Genomic DNA, 15,697 nt, shown 5'->3' with positions numbered 1-15,697 from the left:
CAAAGGTGGAACTTTTCAGCATGTGATTTGGGACACTCAAAGGCCATCCAGCCAGAGGGTAGAAAAAGGCACTCCTGGATGCAGAAAGACCCACGTGAACGTGTGATGGTCAAATCAACGGAGAGTCGGGAATATGAAAAAGAACAAATTACAGGCAGTCCCCGGTTTACGATGGTTCGTTTAGTGTCCGTTCAAAGTCACAAAGGCACTGAAAAGTTACACTGCCGTTGTAACTTTGAAGGGTCACTAAATGGACTTCTGTAAATTGTACCTTACATGAATTGTACCTTTACAGAAATAAGGAGGAATTTTCTGATAGTGAGAACAATCAGCCGATGGAACAGAAGTTGCCTTCAGAAGTTGTGGGAGCTTCATCCCTGGAAGCTTTCAAGAAGAGACTGGACTGCCATCTGTCAGAAATGGTGTAGGGTCTCCTGCTTGGGCGGGGGGTTGGACTAGATGACCTACAAGTTCCCTTCCAACTCTGTTAATCTGAATCTATCTAAAATGGTCAAAGATCTGGAGGCTAAAACATATGTTGAATGGTTGCAGGGACTAGACATGGCTAGTCTAGGGAAGAGAAGGACCAGGGGAGACAGGAGAGCAGTCTTCCAAATTGGAGGGGCTGCCCCAGAGAGGAGGGAGTCAAGCTATTTTCCAAGACATCCAAAAGCCAGACAAGGAATAATGGATGGAAACTGAACAAGGAGAGATTCAACCTGGAAATAAGGAGGAATTTTCTGACAGGGAGAACAATCAACCGATGGAACAGAAGTTGCCTTCAGAAGTTGTGGGAGTTTCATCCCTGGAGGCTTTCAAGAAGAGACTGGACTGCCATTTGTCAGAAATGGTATAGGGTTTCTCCTGCTAAGGTGGGGGGGTTGGATTAGATGACTAACAAGGTCCCTTCCAACTCTGTTAATCTGTACCTGTGCTTTATCCTCTGGAATGACTTCCCTTTAGATGCGTTACTTCGATTAAACTTTTCTAATCTCACCTTTACTGAAAGAGAGAACCAAATGTATAGCTTTTCTTTGATGTGATTCTAATAATATCATCCCTTCAGTTCTTAGATTCGTCATCAGCTATTAGTCTACTTGTGTTAAATCCTCCTCGAAAACCAGCCCCTTTCAGGAAAATGGGAAACTTTGGAAAGCCTTCCTACAACCAAAAGGTTCAGTAGACGTACTTAATTTACAGGAGCTAATGTTCTGGATTCCGGATTGCCGGCATGGGCAGAAGCCCTCGTTGGGTGGATAGATGGTCCCGTTGGCAAACAGGGTCTTCGGAGCCATGTAACGATAAACTGGTATGCCTTTGAAATTTCCAGATTGGGTGTAGTTTAATTTAAGCGACCTGAAAGAGACAGATTAAAAGAGAGGTTAATTGAGACAGAAGTTCTTTGGAAGACCAGCTGTCATGCCCCTGTTGGAATCTGACTTGGAGGGGGAGGCCGAGCAGCTGACAGGGTGTGGGAGCGTGGCTCCATTGGCTGTGGAGGAAACTGGGGAAAGGCAAAGTCCGGTTGGGTGGAGCAGGGGAGAGGCAGAACAAGGGAGAGGAAGACCCAGGCCCATCCCCTCTTCATTCTAGGGCACACAGGGAGGAACGGAGAAGGGAGCAACGTAAGTTGTATGGCTTATGGGGGAGAAAAGGGCCCTGATTCCCTTCATTAGTCACACCTGGGAAGAAAGTTTATAAGAAATGCAGGCTGAGTGCAGCATCTCCTGGGAACATTTATCTTGTGTTGACTTTGCTTATCTGTGTTCCTGGTGTCTTCCCAACTGTGTGAGTTTTGCCATGCTTTCAAGTCTGAAATTCCTTCTCCTGCACTTGTCAAGTTAATTACTTCAGCTTGGTGTTTGGATTTTTAATTACAGTGTGCATGTACTTTGTTTTTGGACTGAATTTCCTCCACTTAAAGGCTATTCCTATGAGAGTTTTCCTCCAGCCAGAAAGTAATCTGGAAATTGGGGGCAAAGTTGCAGATAATAAAGGGACTCTTATAGCTTATTTGACTGTGTTGCCTTTGTGCCATACCCTGGGTCATCACACCAGCATTCTGATGGACCACAAATGGAGAAGATGGACCATGAATGGAGAAGATGAACATGAACGAAGATGGACCAAGAAGATGGACTATGAAGGAAGAAACATATCTGAAAGTTTAGAATGGAGATGGACAACTTGGGTGGTTAGATGCTACCTTCAAATTGAGGGGAAGAAGAGGTTGAAGGGTCCACATTGGACCACCAGCAACATTTCACGGCCATCTAATCCCAAGAGAATGTATTTGAGTGATGGCATGACATGAAAGTTGGCCATTTGGCCATTTCACTTGAAGATGCATTTGCACTTGAAGATGTTCACTGCACTTGAAGATGTATTTGAAAGGTTGGGCAGAATTCTAGTGTAGGACAAGGTCTTGTAGCGCTAAGGATTTGCAAGTCACCTGCAGGCATCAGGAGCATAGAGTTCCACTGGTGAAGATGGGGTCATGAACGGTGGCCAAATTTCTCCAGCAGTTCCATTGATCATGTTACATTCTTCAGAATGCCAATAAGATACCTGTTAAGAGAGAAGGAACTTTAATATCCAGAGGCCAGGTTGATGTGAGAACTCATGCCTTCCTCTAAAGCAGGGAACCTCCAAACTTGGCAACTTTAAGACTTGTGGCCTTTTAACTCTCAAAATTCCATGCCAGCTGGGGAATTTGGGAGCTGAAGGCCACAAGTCTGAAAGTTGCCAAGTCTGAAGCTAAAAACAACAGTCTTCATCCAGCTTCTCACCTTGCATTAAGGTAATTCCTTCTATGCTATATTTTCTCTGTAGCAGACTGGTGAGCTAATGTCACCAGGCCAATCTCTCTCTCCCTCTCTCTCTCTCTCTCTCCCTCTCTCTCTCTCTCCCTCTCTCTCTCTCCCTGGTGACATTAGCTCACCAATCTGCTACAGAGAAAAAATAGCATGGAAAGAATTAGCTTAATGCAAGATGAGAAGCTAGATTATGGAAAGAAAGAAAGAAAGAAAGAAAGAAAGAAAGAAAGAAAGAAAGAAAGAAAGAAAGAAAGAAAGAAAGAAAGAAAGAAAGAAAGAAAGAAAGAAAGAAAGAAAGAAAAGAAAAGAAAAGAAAAGAAAAGAAAAGAAAAGAAAAGAAAAGAAAAGAAAAGAAAGAGAAAGTAAGAAAATTAATCCCCCAAGGACTTTGAATAGAACAGGTGGCACCAAAAACAAACACAAAACCCCAATCAAGCTGGAAAAAAATAAAATATGACAATAAAACTCTTGAGGAACTCTTTGATGTGCCTTCAAAATCAAATTTACATGAACGAGGATTGCAATTCCTTTACATAAGACAATTCACGGTCTGCTGCTTAATTGGATGTGAAAATATTTATTTATCAAATTTGTACAGCCGTCCATCTTAATCAAAGTGACCGCTTCAAGGCTTTGGGATTAGTCAGACTATAATCTACGTGTTCATCAGCCCCCACCCCACCCCAAAAAAGCTTAAAATCAGGATGATGGGAGCTGTAGTCCACTAACACTGAGGTGCCAGGAGTTAACATCTCTGTTGTCTATCTGATGGCGGAGGCGTTGTTTCAGTCATTAAGAAAACAAATCTGTTTTTTGCAAAGGGCACGCTGTGATTCAGCTCTTTGTAAAATTCCTGCTCCAGATACTAATTAATCCTGGCACGGTTAGAGGAAAACGCCTTAATCATCAGATGTGTCTGTTAGCAAAACAAGCAAAAAAAAAAATGGAAATAAGATTCCTTTATCTCACGGCATAGCTTAGCTGAGAAGAAGCAGCATAAAAACTCGTGACTTGGTTTTCTTATGCAGTGTCATGCCCCTGTTAGAATCTGACTCAGAGGGAGAGTAGGAACAGCTGACAGGAAATGGGAGTGTGGCTCCGGAGGTTGTGGAGGAGGCTGGGGACAGCTGGGCATTCAGAGGAAGACCTAGGCCCATCCTGTCTTCAGCCTAGGGCACGCAGGGAGGAGCGGATAAGGGGAGAAACGTGAATGGTGTGATCTATGGGGGGGAGGAAAGGGCCTTGATCCCCTTCATGGGCTGCAGCTGTGGGGACTGTTTAAAAGGACAAACTGCGCATGGGCCAGTGCTGGAAGCAAAGCGTAAAAATACTTCTAGTCTTTACAGTTCTTATTTGAGTTCTTCTGGTGTCCTTCCCAGTGTGTGCATTTCAATATCTGTGGACTGTCTTCAAGCCCTTATCCTGCCTGGTCTCCTTAATTGCTTCAGTGCGGTTTGTGTTGTTGTTTTTTCTATTTATAATTTATATGTATTTTGAGTTTGAACAGAAGTTCTTCCTTTTCACAACTGTTTGTGGAGAAATTTTTTCTCTGGTCCATGATAATTGGACCTTTGAAGCCAAGTTGAAGGAATTAAAAGGACTTCACATGTTTTGGGGACTTTGTTGCTTTTGTATCCCACCCTGGGTCATCACATGCACGTAGAGTCCTTGATTTACAACCACACTTGAGGCCAATATTTCTGTTACTAAGTGAGACATTTGTGAAGTGAGCTTTGCCTCATTTTACCACCTTTCTTGACACCATGATTAAGTCAATCACCGTAGTTTGTTTTTTTTAAGTAACAGCGTTGGCTTCCCTGTTGACTTGGCTGGCCAGACAGGTTGCAAAAGGTGATTGCGTGACTCCGGGACACTGCAACGGTCATAACTGTGAGTTCAGTTGAATTTTGACTATGGGGATGGTGCAATGGTCGTAAGTGTGAAAAACGGTCATAACAAGTCACTTTTTTTCGGTGCCGCTGTTAGCTTTGAATGGCCACCAAATGAGCTGGGTGATCTTACAGATGAACAGAGTTGGAAGGGACCTTGTGGGTTATCTAGTCCAAACCCCCTGCCCAAGCAGGAAACCCTACACCTGTGATGGTGAACCTGTAGCATGCCAGAGCCATTTGTGCTGGCATGTGAGCTTCATGCAAACGTACTTCACCGGGCATGCATGTGCCTCACAGAAAATACCGGAAGTGACAAAACGGGGCTAGTTTTCGGCCTGCAAAGCCTGCAGAAGCCTGCAGAAGCCTTCCTCAAGCCTTTGGGAGGCCGAAAAAGGCCTCAAACCGGCTAAAAATCAGCTGTGAGGCGCAGTGCAGGTAAGGGGGTGGCAAGGGTGGGAGGGTGGGATTATGCGCGCATGCATGGAGGGCGTGGGGGGGCGCACATTACCTTCTGGGTGCTGGCACGTGAGTGCAAGCATGCAAGCGCGCACACGATTTTCGGCACAGGAGCCCCAAAAGGTTAGCCGCCACTGCCCTACACCATTTCTGACAGAATGGGCTCCCATTTAATTATGCAGCAGTGACAAGAATTCTTTCATTACGGCGTTTCAGCTTTTCTTCATTTAAATAATAATAATAATAATAACCAGGGACTGAAAATATTTATTTTGTTTTACCTCTTTTAATCCATTCCAAGAATCCACCATGTGAGTTTTGTTAATATTGTCCACGCCTGTGAACACCGTGAAGAGGCCCGAGTGGGAATTGTTTAACTGCAATGGAAAAGAAGAACCGGTTAGGCAATTTACACACTTTTACACAATAAGTTGGACTCCCTGTTGACTAATTTTTTTTAGGAAAAAAGAATACAGGAATGCAAAGGCTTCCATTTTAACATAGTAGCCAGGGCAGAGAGGTAAATTGCCTATACAGATTTAGTTCTCGACTTACAACAATTTGTTCTGTGACCATTCCAAGTTACAGCAGCCTTGAAACGTAACTTATGACCATTTTTCACACTTATGACCGTTGCAACATCCCATGTTAGCGTTCCAGAAAAACCCAACTCCAATTAAAAACTCCGAGACAGGCATTTCCTCACAGTTTTCCTTTTTTAAAAAAAAAATATTTTTTTTTTCATTTTTAAAACAAAAATAACAAATAAAACCATCTTCTGATTCTTACAGTGTGTCGATTGGGTACATATACCTTGTGTGCATAATGATATTATCATACATTTCTTATTTAATTATGTTTATAACCATTCTAATCAACATTTTATATCATACTGTTTGATTATTATATTATCATTAACATTATAGTTATCTTTCAAAAATATAATCCATCCTTACTAAGTTATATTCATTCTCTTATTCATTCAAAATCAATCAGTTATGTTATTACTATGACCACATATTTCAGTTTCTTACTCTTCTGTCTAACCATTCATAAAATAAATTCCAAATCTTATAATACTCTTTTTCTTCCTGTTCTTTGATTGCCATTGTTAATCTACTCATTTTCGCACGTTCCATTATTCAAAGTTTTCCTTTTATTAAAGTAGTTCTACTGGCACATCTGGGAAAATCTGAAAGTTCTGGGTTTCCTTCAATAAGTAAAATATTACAAATCCACCCCCTGCATCCATCATCGCATCACATGCCCCAATCTCCATCCTTCTCAACTTGAGATGTCCTCTCACCCAGGTGCAGAAATAACATGACCTTAACTTAGAAGAAGGATGCTATTATGTCTAACCACATACAATCAAGAAATCCCCACTCCTGTTGTGGTTCGCTGGCAGCCTGTGCAGACGGCAGCAGAATTGGACAGTTGGGGAAGAGTGGGGACTAGTCCAGGAATCTGGAGAGGACTCGGACGAGGGTCCTGCATCCGATGCAGGGATAGGGCCAGGACCATCTGGGAGTGGGGTGCTGCCTCCAAGGCCTTTGGAATCTGGCAGCAATGAGGCAGAGAAACATGGGGAACCTATTCCCAGTGCGCATGTGCGCAGAGCTGCCGGAAGGCAAGAGCAGCTAAGACAAAAGGGGCGACTTGGGAGTAAGGCTTGGAGGTGACTGCCCCTCCCATAATGTATAAAGGACAGGCAAAGGTAGGAAAACCTTTGCAGGAAGCAAAGTTGTTCGCTGTGTTCAGATTAAACCTTGAAGCTCTGTGTGGACTTTGGCTGGTTTTTTACAGTTCATTTGGCACTTTAGTTGTTGGCAGCCATTTTATAGAGAGAAGGGTGGGTGCTTATCTCAAGGCACTGTTTGGGACTCATTATGGGCTGGGAATGCACATAATTCCCAGCGTTGAAATAAAACAAGAGTTATTTTGACTAAGCATGTGCTTAATTACGGTCTCAGAAGCCTTGGTCAGAACACTTCCCATCTTCCCAGGCTCAAGAATGTGTTCAGTATGGAAGCTTCTGGTGCTAATATGTTTTCCAAAGCTGACATGGTCACATGATCAAAATTCAGATGCTTGGCAACTCATGTTGATGACAGTTTCTGTATCCTGGGATCACCTGATCCCCTTTTGCGATCTCCTGACAAAGCCAAGTCCATGGGAAAATTAGATTCACTTAACAACCGTGTTACAAGCTTAACAACTGTACAGGGATTCACTTAACAACAGCGGCAAGAACGTTCGTATAATGGAGCAAAACTCACGTAAGCCATGTTTCGCTTAACAACGAAAACATTAGGCTCAATTGTGGCCGTTCGGCCGAGGATATTTTTTTTTAATCCCTGATCCAATCGGAAAAAGGGGTTGGACTAGATGACTGATAAGGTCCCCTTCCAACTCTGTTCATCTAATGAAAGACATTTCAGGGAAGCCCGAAAAACCTGCTGGAGCTTTGAACTAAAGCCGGTTCCATTGTTAAGTTTCTTGGTTTAACATTTTTATTAGGTTATAAGATAAATTACAAAATGCAAAAGTAAATAGGAAGACCCAGTCTGGGGAGGGGAAGGGAAGGGGGAGAGAAAAGTAAGGAGAAACTGAGGAAAAGAAAAGAAGAAACATTGATTTCTGACTCCCTCTTTTGCAGTAAAAAAGGCCTTAACATCAAACCACAACTTCTTGCTTTTCCATAGTAATATAAACTAGCTATTTCTATAAACACATATCAGTCTAATTGATAAAACCCATAATCAAATTTCATTTTTTTTCCATCTCAAGCACAAACTCCAGAAGCGGTTTCCATATGAAAACTATTCTTTTTTTTAACCAAAACGGTCAATTTAGCCATTTCTGACAACACCATTAGCTCCTGCAGCTGTTCGTCCATGGTGGGAATAAAAATGTCTGTTTTTGTGCATAAAATAGTCTTTTTGCTGTCAACATATATAAGATCACAGTTCCAATTTTTTTCTCCAAGTCTTTTTCCATTAAACCCCAAAGAAAAGTTTCTGGTTTCATTTTTAATTTTCGTTTTAAAGAATTTTCTGTATTAGAATAATAATGTGAATCTTCTGATTTGTCCTTGCTTTATCACATGTCTACCCTAACTGGTAAAAAGTTCCTTCTTTGCTTTTACACTTCCAACATTCATTTGAAACACCTTTATTACATTCTGGATAACTCACCTGGTGTTAAATACCAGTGATACATCATCTTATAAAACTTTTCTTTTAAATTAGAGTTTAGTGTAAACTCATCCACATAATTTTCCCACCATTGTTAAGTTTTTTAGGAGTGGACTATTAACGTTTGGCTTCTTTGAACTTTGGTTAGTTTTGTGTGTCTATATTCAGGAAGTAACTGCCATCCTTCCTAACCACTGGTTATGCTGGTTGGCTGGGATAAAAATTGGGGAAATGCATTTGGCCAACATTTCAAAGTTAAGATAGAAAATCGGGCAGGATTGGTCAAACAGGTTGCAGCAACGCAACACTTCCTGTATTAATTTGGAAGGCGACCATTGTTCTGAACAAGGTTTCCTGAGACTTTAACAAACACATATTAGTCCCAAAAACCTTTTGTTTTATTTCAACAGCTGTGAATTATAGTCATTCACAGCCCGTAATGAGTCTCAAACAGTTTGTAAATAGTCCCATGGAAGTCTGCCTAAGCCCTTCGGGATAAGTCTGATAAGCACGCACCTTTATCTTCCTTGAAAGGCTGCCAACAACTAAATTGTCAAATAGTTGAACAAGACCAAACGGAGTACAAATGCAACATGGAGCTTCAGGTTTCAAACCGACCAGTACGAACAAAGTTGCTTCCTGCAAAGGTTCCTGTCCCTTTGCTCCTCCTTTATGTCTTATGGGAGGGCCAATCACCTCCAAGTCGCCCCTTTTGTCTTAGCTGTTCTTGCCTTCTGGCAGCTCTGTGCAAGCACACTTTGGGAACAGGCTCCCCTTGTTCCTCTGCCTCGCTGCTGTCAGATTCTGGAGGCTCCAGAGTCAGCACATAACTCTCAGATGGCCCTGGCCCTATCTCTGTGTCAGATGCAGATCCCTCGTCTGAGGCCTCTCCAGACTCCAGGACTGGCCCATGTTCCTCCCCACTGTCCAACTCTGCTGCCGTCTCCGGAGGCTGCTGGTGGACCACAACAACCATGACGAAAAATGCCTAGCATCAGGGGAACATCCACCACTCAAAAATCCTTGACTTACAACCACAATGGAGCCCAGAAATGCCTAGCATCAGGGGAACACCCACCACTCAAAAATCCTTGACTTACAACCACAATGGAGCCCAACATATCCGTTGCTAAGTGAGACAGTGAAGGTTTTGCCCCATTTTAAGACCTTACCGGCCCACTGTTAATCCCTGCATTTGTTAAATTAGTCACACGGTTGTTAAGTGAATCTGGCTTCCCCTGTTGACTTGGCAGGTCACAAAAAAGGGGATCACATGACCCATGGGACACTGCGACCATCGTACATACGAGTCAGTTGTGTCAAGCATCTGAATGTTGATCACGTGACCACGAGGAGCCTGCAACGGTCACAAGTGTGAAAAACGGCCACAAGTCACTTTTTTTTCAACCCGGCTGTAACTTCTGTCACTAAATGAACTGTTGTAAATCAAGGGCCCCCTGTATATTCTTCAACCTGGTTAAAAAATAATAACGAGAAGGCAGTTTCTGATCTTTTCTTTCAATAAATACGACATCTGTCATTTTCTTGAAGGAAGTCTCTGTTCTTGAAAGATATCTGCTCATTTCGATCCCCCAAGAGTTCAGGTTTGGACTCAGTCCCCAACCCCAAGGACCTGACTTACATCGGAAAATAAGCCAAATTTTTCATTGGATGGACCGATGGTGACCCCGAGGTTGCTCAGGAATTTAATGAAGGGTTCTTTGTACCCCCAAACGATCTCGCCGACCGTCCGGTTCATGAACGCGCTTTGACGAAAGAGAGCCAGGGCACTGCTGAAGGTTAACCTCGCGGCAAACGGCATCTTTTCCAACATGACGGCTGCTCCCTGGAAGGGAAATAAATAAAAATAAACAGAAGAAGAATCAGAACAGGCGGGAAGAATAGTTTTAGGAATTGGTCACGGTAGCGCGGTGGTTAGATGGCAGGATTGCAGGCTGATTCTGCCCCACTGCCAGCAGTTCGATCCTGACTGGCTCAAGGTTGACTCAGCCTTCCATCCTTCCCAGGTGGGTAAAATGAGGACCTAGATTGTTGGAGGTAATATGCTAACAATATGCTGACTCTGTAAATTGCTTAGAGAGGGCTGTAAATCTCTGTGAAGCAATTTCTGTTTTTCTTTCTTTCGTTCGTTCGTTCGTTCCTTTCTTCCCTTTCCTTTCCTTTCCCTCCCTCCCTTCCTTTCCAGTAGTTAGAATGAAGCATTGCAGGCTAATTCTGCTGCCTAGCAGGAGTTCGAACCTTATCAGGCTTAAGGCTGACTCAGCCTTCCCTCATTCCGAGGTGAGTAAAATGAGGACCCAGATTGCTGGGGGCAAGAGACGGACTCTGTAAACCACTTAGGGAGGGTTGGAAATTTCTGTTTTTCCTTCCTTCCTTCCTTCCTTCCTTCCTTCCTTCCTTCCTTCCTTCCTTCCTTCCTTCCTTCCTTCCTTCCTTTTCTGTTTCCTTGTTTCCTTTCCTTTCTTTCTTTCTTTCTTTCTTTCTTTCTTTCTTTCTTTCTTTCTTTCTTTCTTTCTTTCTTTCTTTCTTTTTTTCTTTCTTTCTTCCTTCCTTCCTTCCTTCCTTCCTTCCTTCCTTCCTTCCTTCCTTCCTTCCTTCCTTCCTTCCTTCCTTCCTTCCTTCCTTCCTTCCTTCCTTCCCTTCCTTCCTTCCCTTCCCTTCCCTTCCCTCCTTTCTTCCCAGTTGTTACAATGAAGTATTGCAGGCTAATTCTGCTGCCTATTAGGAGTTTGAATCTCACCAGGCTTAAGGTTGACTCAGCCTTCCATCCTTCTGAGGTCAGTAAAATGAGGACCCAGATTGTTGGGGGAAACAGGCTGACTCTGTAAATCGCTTAGAGAGAGCTGGAGAGCACTGTGAAGCAATTTCTGTTTTTCCTTCCTTCCTTCTTCCCTCCCTCCCACCCTCCCTTCCCTCCCAGTGGTTAGAATGAAGTATTGCAGGCTAATTCTGCCGTAAATTGAGCCATGGTGTCGCAGTGGTTGGAGTGCAGTACTGCAGGCTACTTCTGCTGACTGCTGGCTGCCTGCAATTTGGCAGTTCAAATCTCACCAGGCTCAAGGCTGACTCAGCCTTCCCTCCTTCTGAGGTGGGTAAAATGAGGACCGAGATTGTTGGGGGCAAGAGGCTGACTCTGTAAACTGCTTAGAGAGGGCTGCAAAGCACTCTGAAGTGGTATACAAGTCTAAAGGCTATGGCTATTAATTAATTGACTTAATTTAAACAGTGGAACACCTTGCCTCCAGAAGTTTCGGGCGCTCCATCTCTGGAGGTTTTCAAGAAGAGACTGTTTGTCTGAAATGGTGTAGAGTTCCTTGCTTGAGCAGGGGATTGGAGTAGAAGACCTCAAAGGTCCCTTCCAAGGTTGTTATTCAATGCTCTAAATGCAAACTCTGCTTGTTGTCTCATTACCACAAAACACACTAAGAACCTTCTCCATGAGTCTCGGGAAAGATCTGTGAAAGTCTGTTAGACTTATTGGAATGGTATAAGGTTTCCTGCTTCAGCAGGGGTTGGACTAGAAGACCTCCGAGGTCTCTTCCAACTATTATGTTATTCTCCTCTTCTATAAACGTGGAGGTGCCTTTCCTAATTGCTCATCCAGTTTGTGTTTCACTGAGGAGGTGATATCCATCTGATTCTGTTTGGGCCCACACCTTTAGAAGTATGTCACTAAACCACAATTAAATCAAACCATGACTTATCATTAAAACTGTCACTCATCAACCTCCAATTGTTTGAGAACTGGGAATCGTCAGAAATGACATGGAAACCCCCTTGTATAACTAACATTTCTCTTTAACAGAAATAACTCCCCGTCTTCTCTTTGGCCTTCAAAGAAAATGGCGTCCGTAAAGCCCACTATCAACAAACTATATTTATTTCTGAGCATGCAAAGGTTAGCCCTGGATCTCTTCTTGCAGGTAAAAAACAACAACAACCCAATTCCTTGTTGACCTTGGAGCTTCATTTCTGAAACATATAGAGAAATTCTGGAACCTGTTCATCTGTGGGCTTTCCTGCAATCCTGCAGAAGATTCCAAGTATCTATTTACCAATGTCTCTGCATATTTGCAGATCGCCCTGTTCTACCGAGACTTTGAGTGCACACCAAGGGGAGACAAAACCAACAATCTGTGTAGTACATTTTTTTAGTGTAATAATACAACGAAGCCACAGTTGCTGGGATAGAACAGTCTTATCTGAATTTATGAAAAATCAAGTACCCGTGTTTTCCTGAAAGACCCTGTCTCATAATTTTTTTGCCACCAAAAAAAGGCACCAGGTCTTATTTTTGGAGCACGTCATCCACTGACTAATGTCACTTGCATGAGTTGCTGTCAGAGGCCTTCAGGAACTTCTTTGGTGGCCCGCAAGGCTTTCCTGCAGCCGATAACAGCCAATAACTCTGGATCAATCTGGAACTTTGTTACCAGCTCCAGAGGCCTTCAGGGAAAGCCTTGCCAGCATTGCCGGCTGCAGAAGAAATGGGCTGGCAAGGCAGGTGTTGGGGTGTGCAAGGCCTGGCTACAACTGTCCAAAGGTAAGTAGTAAGGCAGCTGCACACACATCCCATCCCCACCCTAGCTTTAATTTTTACCCGTCCACTCTGGAGTGGGCGGGATCTTAATTAGGGCTTATTTTGGGGGGTAGGGCTTATATTGAGCGGATGTGTAAAAATCAAGCTAGGACTTACCCTGTTTCTCCAATAATACGGCCTCCCCCAATAGGAAGTCCCAGCATGTTTTATAGGCATGAAATGAAATTAAGCCCCTCCCCCCAAATTAAGGCCTATATCAAAATATGCGAAATGGGGGGGAATGGTGGGGGGGCTTGCCATTAGGAAGTATTTTTGTTGCACACCCGGATATGGTGCTGCCTGCGTTGACCCCGATACTAAGTGCCTCACCCACACCGAGGTCAACATCCAAGCCATCGCCGCCCGCCCACCCAAAGATGCAAGGGGGGGGGGAATTAAGTCACCCTTGAAAAGACGGCCTAGCCATTTTTTTCAGGGCTCAAAAAAAAATAAGACCCGGCCTTATTATATGAGGAACACGGTATTTTCAAGGTAGGTCGTATTTTCAGGGAAACAGGGTAGGGTCAATTGTCCTTCTGGGAAATGTATTGCTAGGTGAAGCCCCAAATGGAAAAAAAAACAAAAAAACAAAATCGGTGAAAAATTGAGCCTTTGCACAAAAATCCAGAAATGACACCTGTTCTCTGAAGATGGGCTGAAGATCCCCAGAGTTGGAAGGCCACTTACCAAAACTAACATATTTGGCATCATGATGTAATCGGATTCCAATCCGTTGGAGCGGTCCGGTTCGAAGGTAAACGAGCGGTAACTCAGAAATGAGACAGTATTGTTACTATGGAAAGTAATGTTCTTTTTCTCCCTATATTCCCTGCAAGAGAACACAGAGCACAACAAAACAAATCAGGTGTCAGCTTTGGAAGCCATATTAGCACCGGAAGCTTCCGTGCTGCCACATTTCTCGAGTCTGGGAAAATGGGAGGGGGGAATTTCTTGGAGCGTATGTGGATAGACGTAATAGCCTTCTTCTTCTAAGTCAAGGACATGTTGCTTCTGCACCTGGGTGAGAGGATGTTTCTAGTTGGGATGATGGTGATTGGGGCAGGTGATGAAATGATGGGTGCAGGGGGGTGGGATTTGTAGTGTTTACTTATTGCAAGGAAACTTGGAACTTTCAGATTCGGGATTTCCCAGATGTGCCAGTTTACTACTCAAATAAAAAACTTTGAAGAGGATGTCTGACTCGGAATTATTTGTTGGAGTGGAGGTTTTCTGGAATGCTGAAATTATGAGTTAGAAGGGAATTTTTTTTTTTTCATGATTTAAACCCCCATTTAAGCAGGAAAGAGATGTCCTTCTAAATGGCAGGTAAACCCATAATTTCATTTTGGCTTCCGTCTAAATGAGGCCCAGGGTTGTCCGTGGTTGCACGGGCTCCTCCAATTAAAATCAAACAAAGGGTGCTACGTGCTTCCCAATGGTTTTATTTTACAAAATCCAAGCTGCGTTCATCACAAACCGAGGCTGAACGGTTTGTGGTTGTTATTCTGTGCAAATTTAATGAATAGAACATCATGTGTTTGGATGGATGGAGCGACGCTAAATTGAAAAGGAAAAAAAAGAAGATCCAGACAGTGGATTCAGTCTTGGAAAGAGACCAACAGCTTCCCTCGATCCGAACCGAAAAAGACAGGCTGAGACCAGCCTTGCATCCAAATTTAGCAGCTGCAAACAGTCTGCTCTTAAAAAGTTGAGGTTTTTCACTCGCAAGATGGTGTCAAGCCCTTTCTTTGCTTCTGTCTTTTCTGAAAACGGCACAGCCACGCACGAGTGAGTGGCTTCCCGTGACCTACACAGCCTGAGAAAAATTCCTTGCTTTGTGATTCCTCCGCCCAGTTTTTTTTTTCCCTCTGTAGCAATCTTGAAATACGCTCAATTGTACGGGCTTTTTTTTTAATCAGTGTTTCAATAGAAGGGAATCCCTGCAGCTCAGGACTGAGACTTGACGGTGCCTGAGCTTGGCTGTTTTCTGGAAGACGTTTCATTACTAAGCTAGGCAACGCCATCAATGCTATAGAAGGGAGTGGGGTTTGTAGGGAGGAGGAGAAGGGAGGAGGAGGAGGATTGTGGGGTCCTTGGTGCTCTCTGAGCTTGGTGGCTTTCTTGCATTTCATTACCAAGCTAGGCAGCATCATCAGTGCTAGAAAGGGGGTGGGGTTGTGAGGAGGAGGAGGAGGAGGAGGATTCTGGGTTCCTTGGTGCTTTCTGAGCTTGGTGATTTCCTTGCAGATGTTCCCTTTGTCAACTAGGTCACATCATCAGTGCGACGAAGTGTGGAGTTTCATTCCTGTTTATATACAGAAGACGATCCTGTCAGTGCCACAATTATATGGTTTCATCAATTCTGGATTAGGGAATTGTTTTCTGCCTGCTCTTTTATCTGGTGTTAATCTCTGCTTATCTGAGCTGCTTGGATTTAGACTTTCGGCATGCTTAACTTTTCTACTGTCACATGTTCCTCACATGGATGATGATGATGATGTGACATGGTTGAGTAACGAAACATCTGCAAGCAAACAACCAACTGGTAGAACACCAAGGACTCTTCACCCTGTGTGAAGAAATGCAAACCAAACCTATATTAGTAGTAAACAAGACAATAAAAATGAAGGGTAAATCCCTGACCAGGTTCATCCTTACACATTGTTCCTTGGATTGCTCAAAGGGAATTGCTTCAAAAACGACTTGGGCGTTTATCTCAAGACTTTAATCCCTTGG

The 15,697-nt window shown here is 43.4% G+C and overlaps 1 protein-coding gene across 4 annotated transcripts in view; it reads right to left on the bottom strand.

Moving 5' to 3' along the window:
* The window catches only part of SCARB1 (scavenger receptor class B member 1), a 61,070-nt gene that overhangs the window by 17,381 nt on the left and 27,992 nt on the right, over positions 1-15,697 (bottom strand). For all 4 annotated transcript variants that reach the window (XM_087942984.1, XM_087942985.1, XM_087942988.1 and 1 more), the window contains exons 3-7: positions 13,649-13,790; positions 10,004-10,207; positions 5,446-5,541; positions 2,453-2,568; positions 1,190-1,356 (exon numbers count right to left, since the gene is read on the bottom strand). In XM_087942984.1, the coding sequence (XP_087799110.1) occupies positions 1,190-1,356; positions 2,453-2,568; positions 5,446-5,541; positions 10,004-10,207; positions 13,649-13,790 (725 nt within the window). The remainder of the gene's footprint in view (positions 1-1,189; positions 1,357-2,452; positions 2,569-5,445; positions 5,542-10,003; positions 10,208-13,648; positions 13,791-15,697) is intronic.

Source organism: Notechis scutatus, chromosome 13, assembly GCF_049901735.1.
Source record: "Notechis scutatus isolate UNSWTSFEM ecotype Mainland chromosome 13, rNotScu1.2, whole genome shotgun sequence".
NCBI lineage: Eukaryota > Metazoa > Chordata > Lepidosauria > Squamata > Elapidae > Notechis > Notechis scutatus.
Note: the sequence above shows the minus strand (reverse complement) of the source record. Positions and strands in the feature narration are given on the sequence as shown.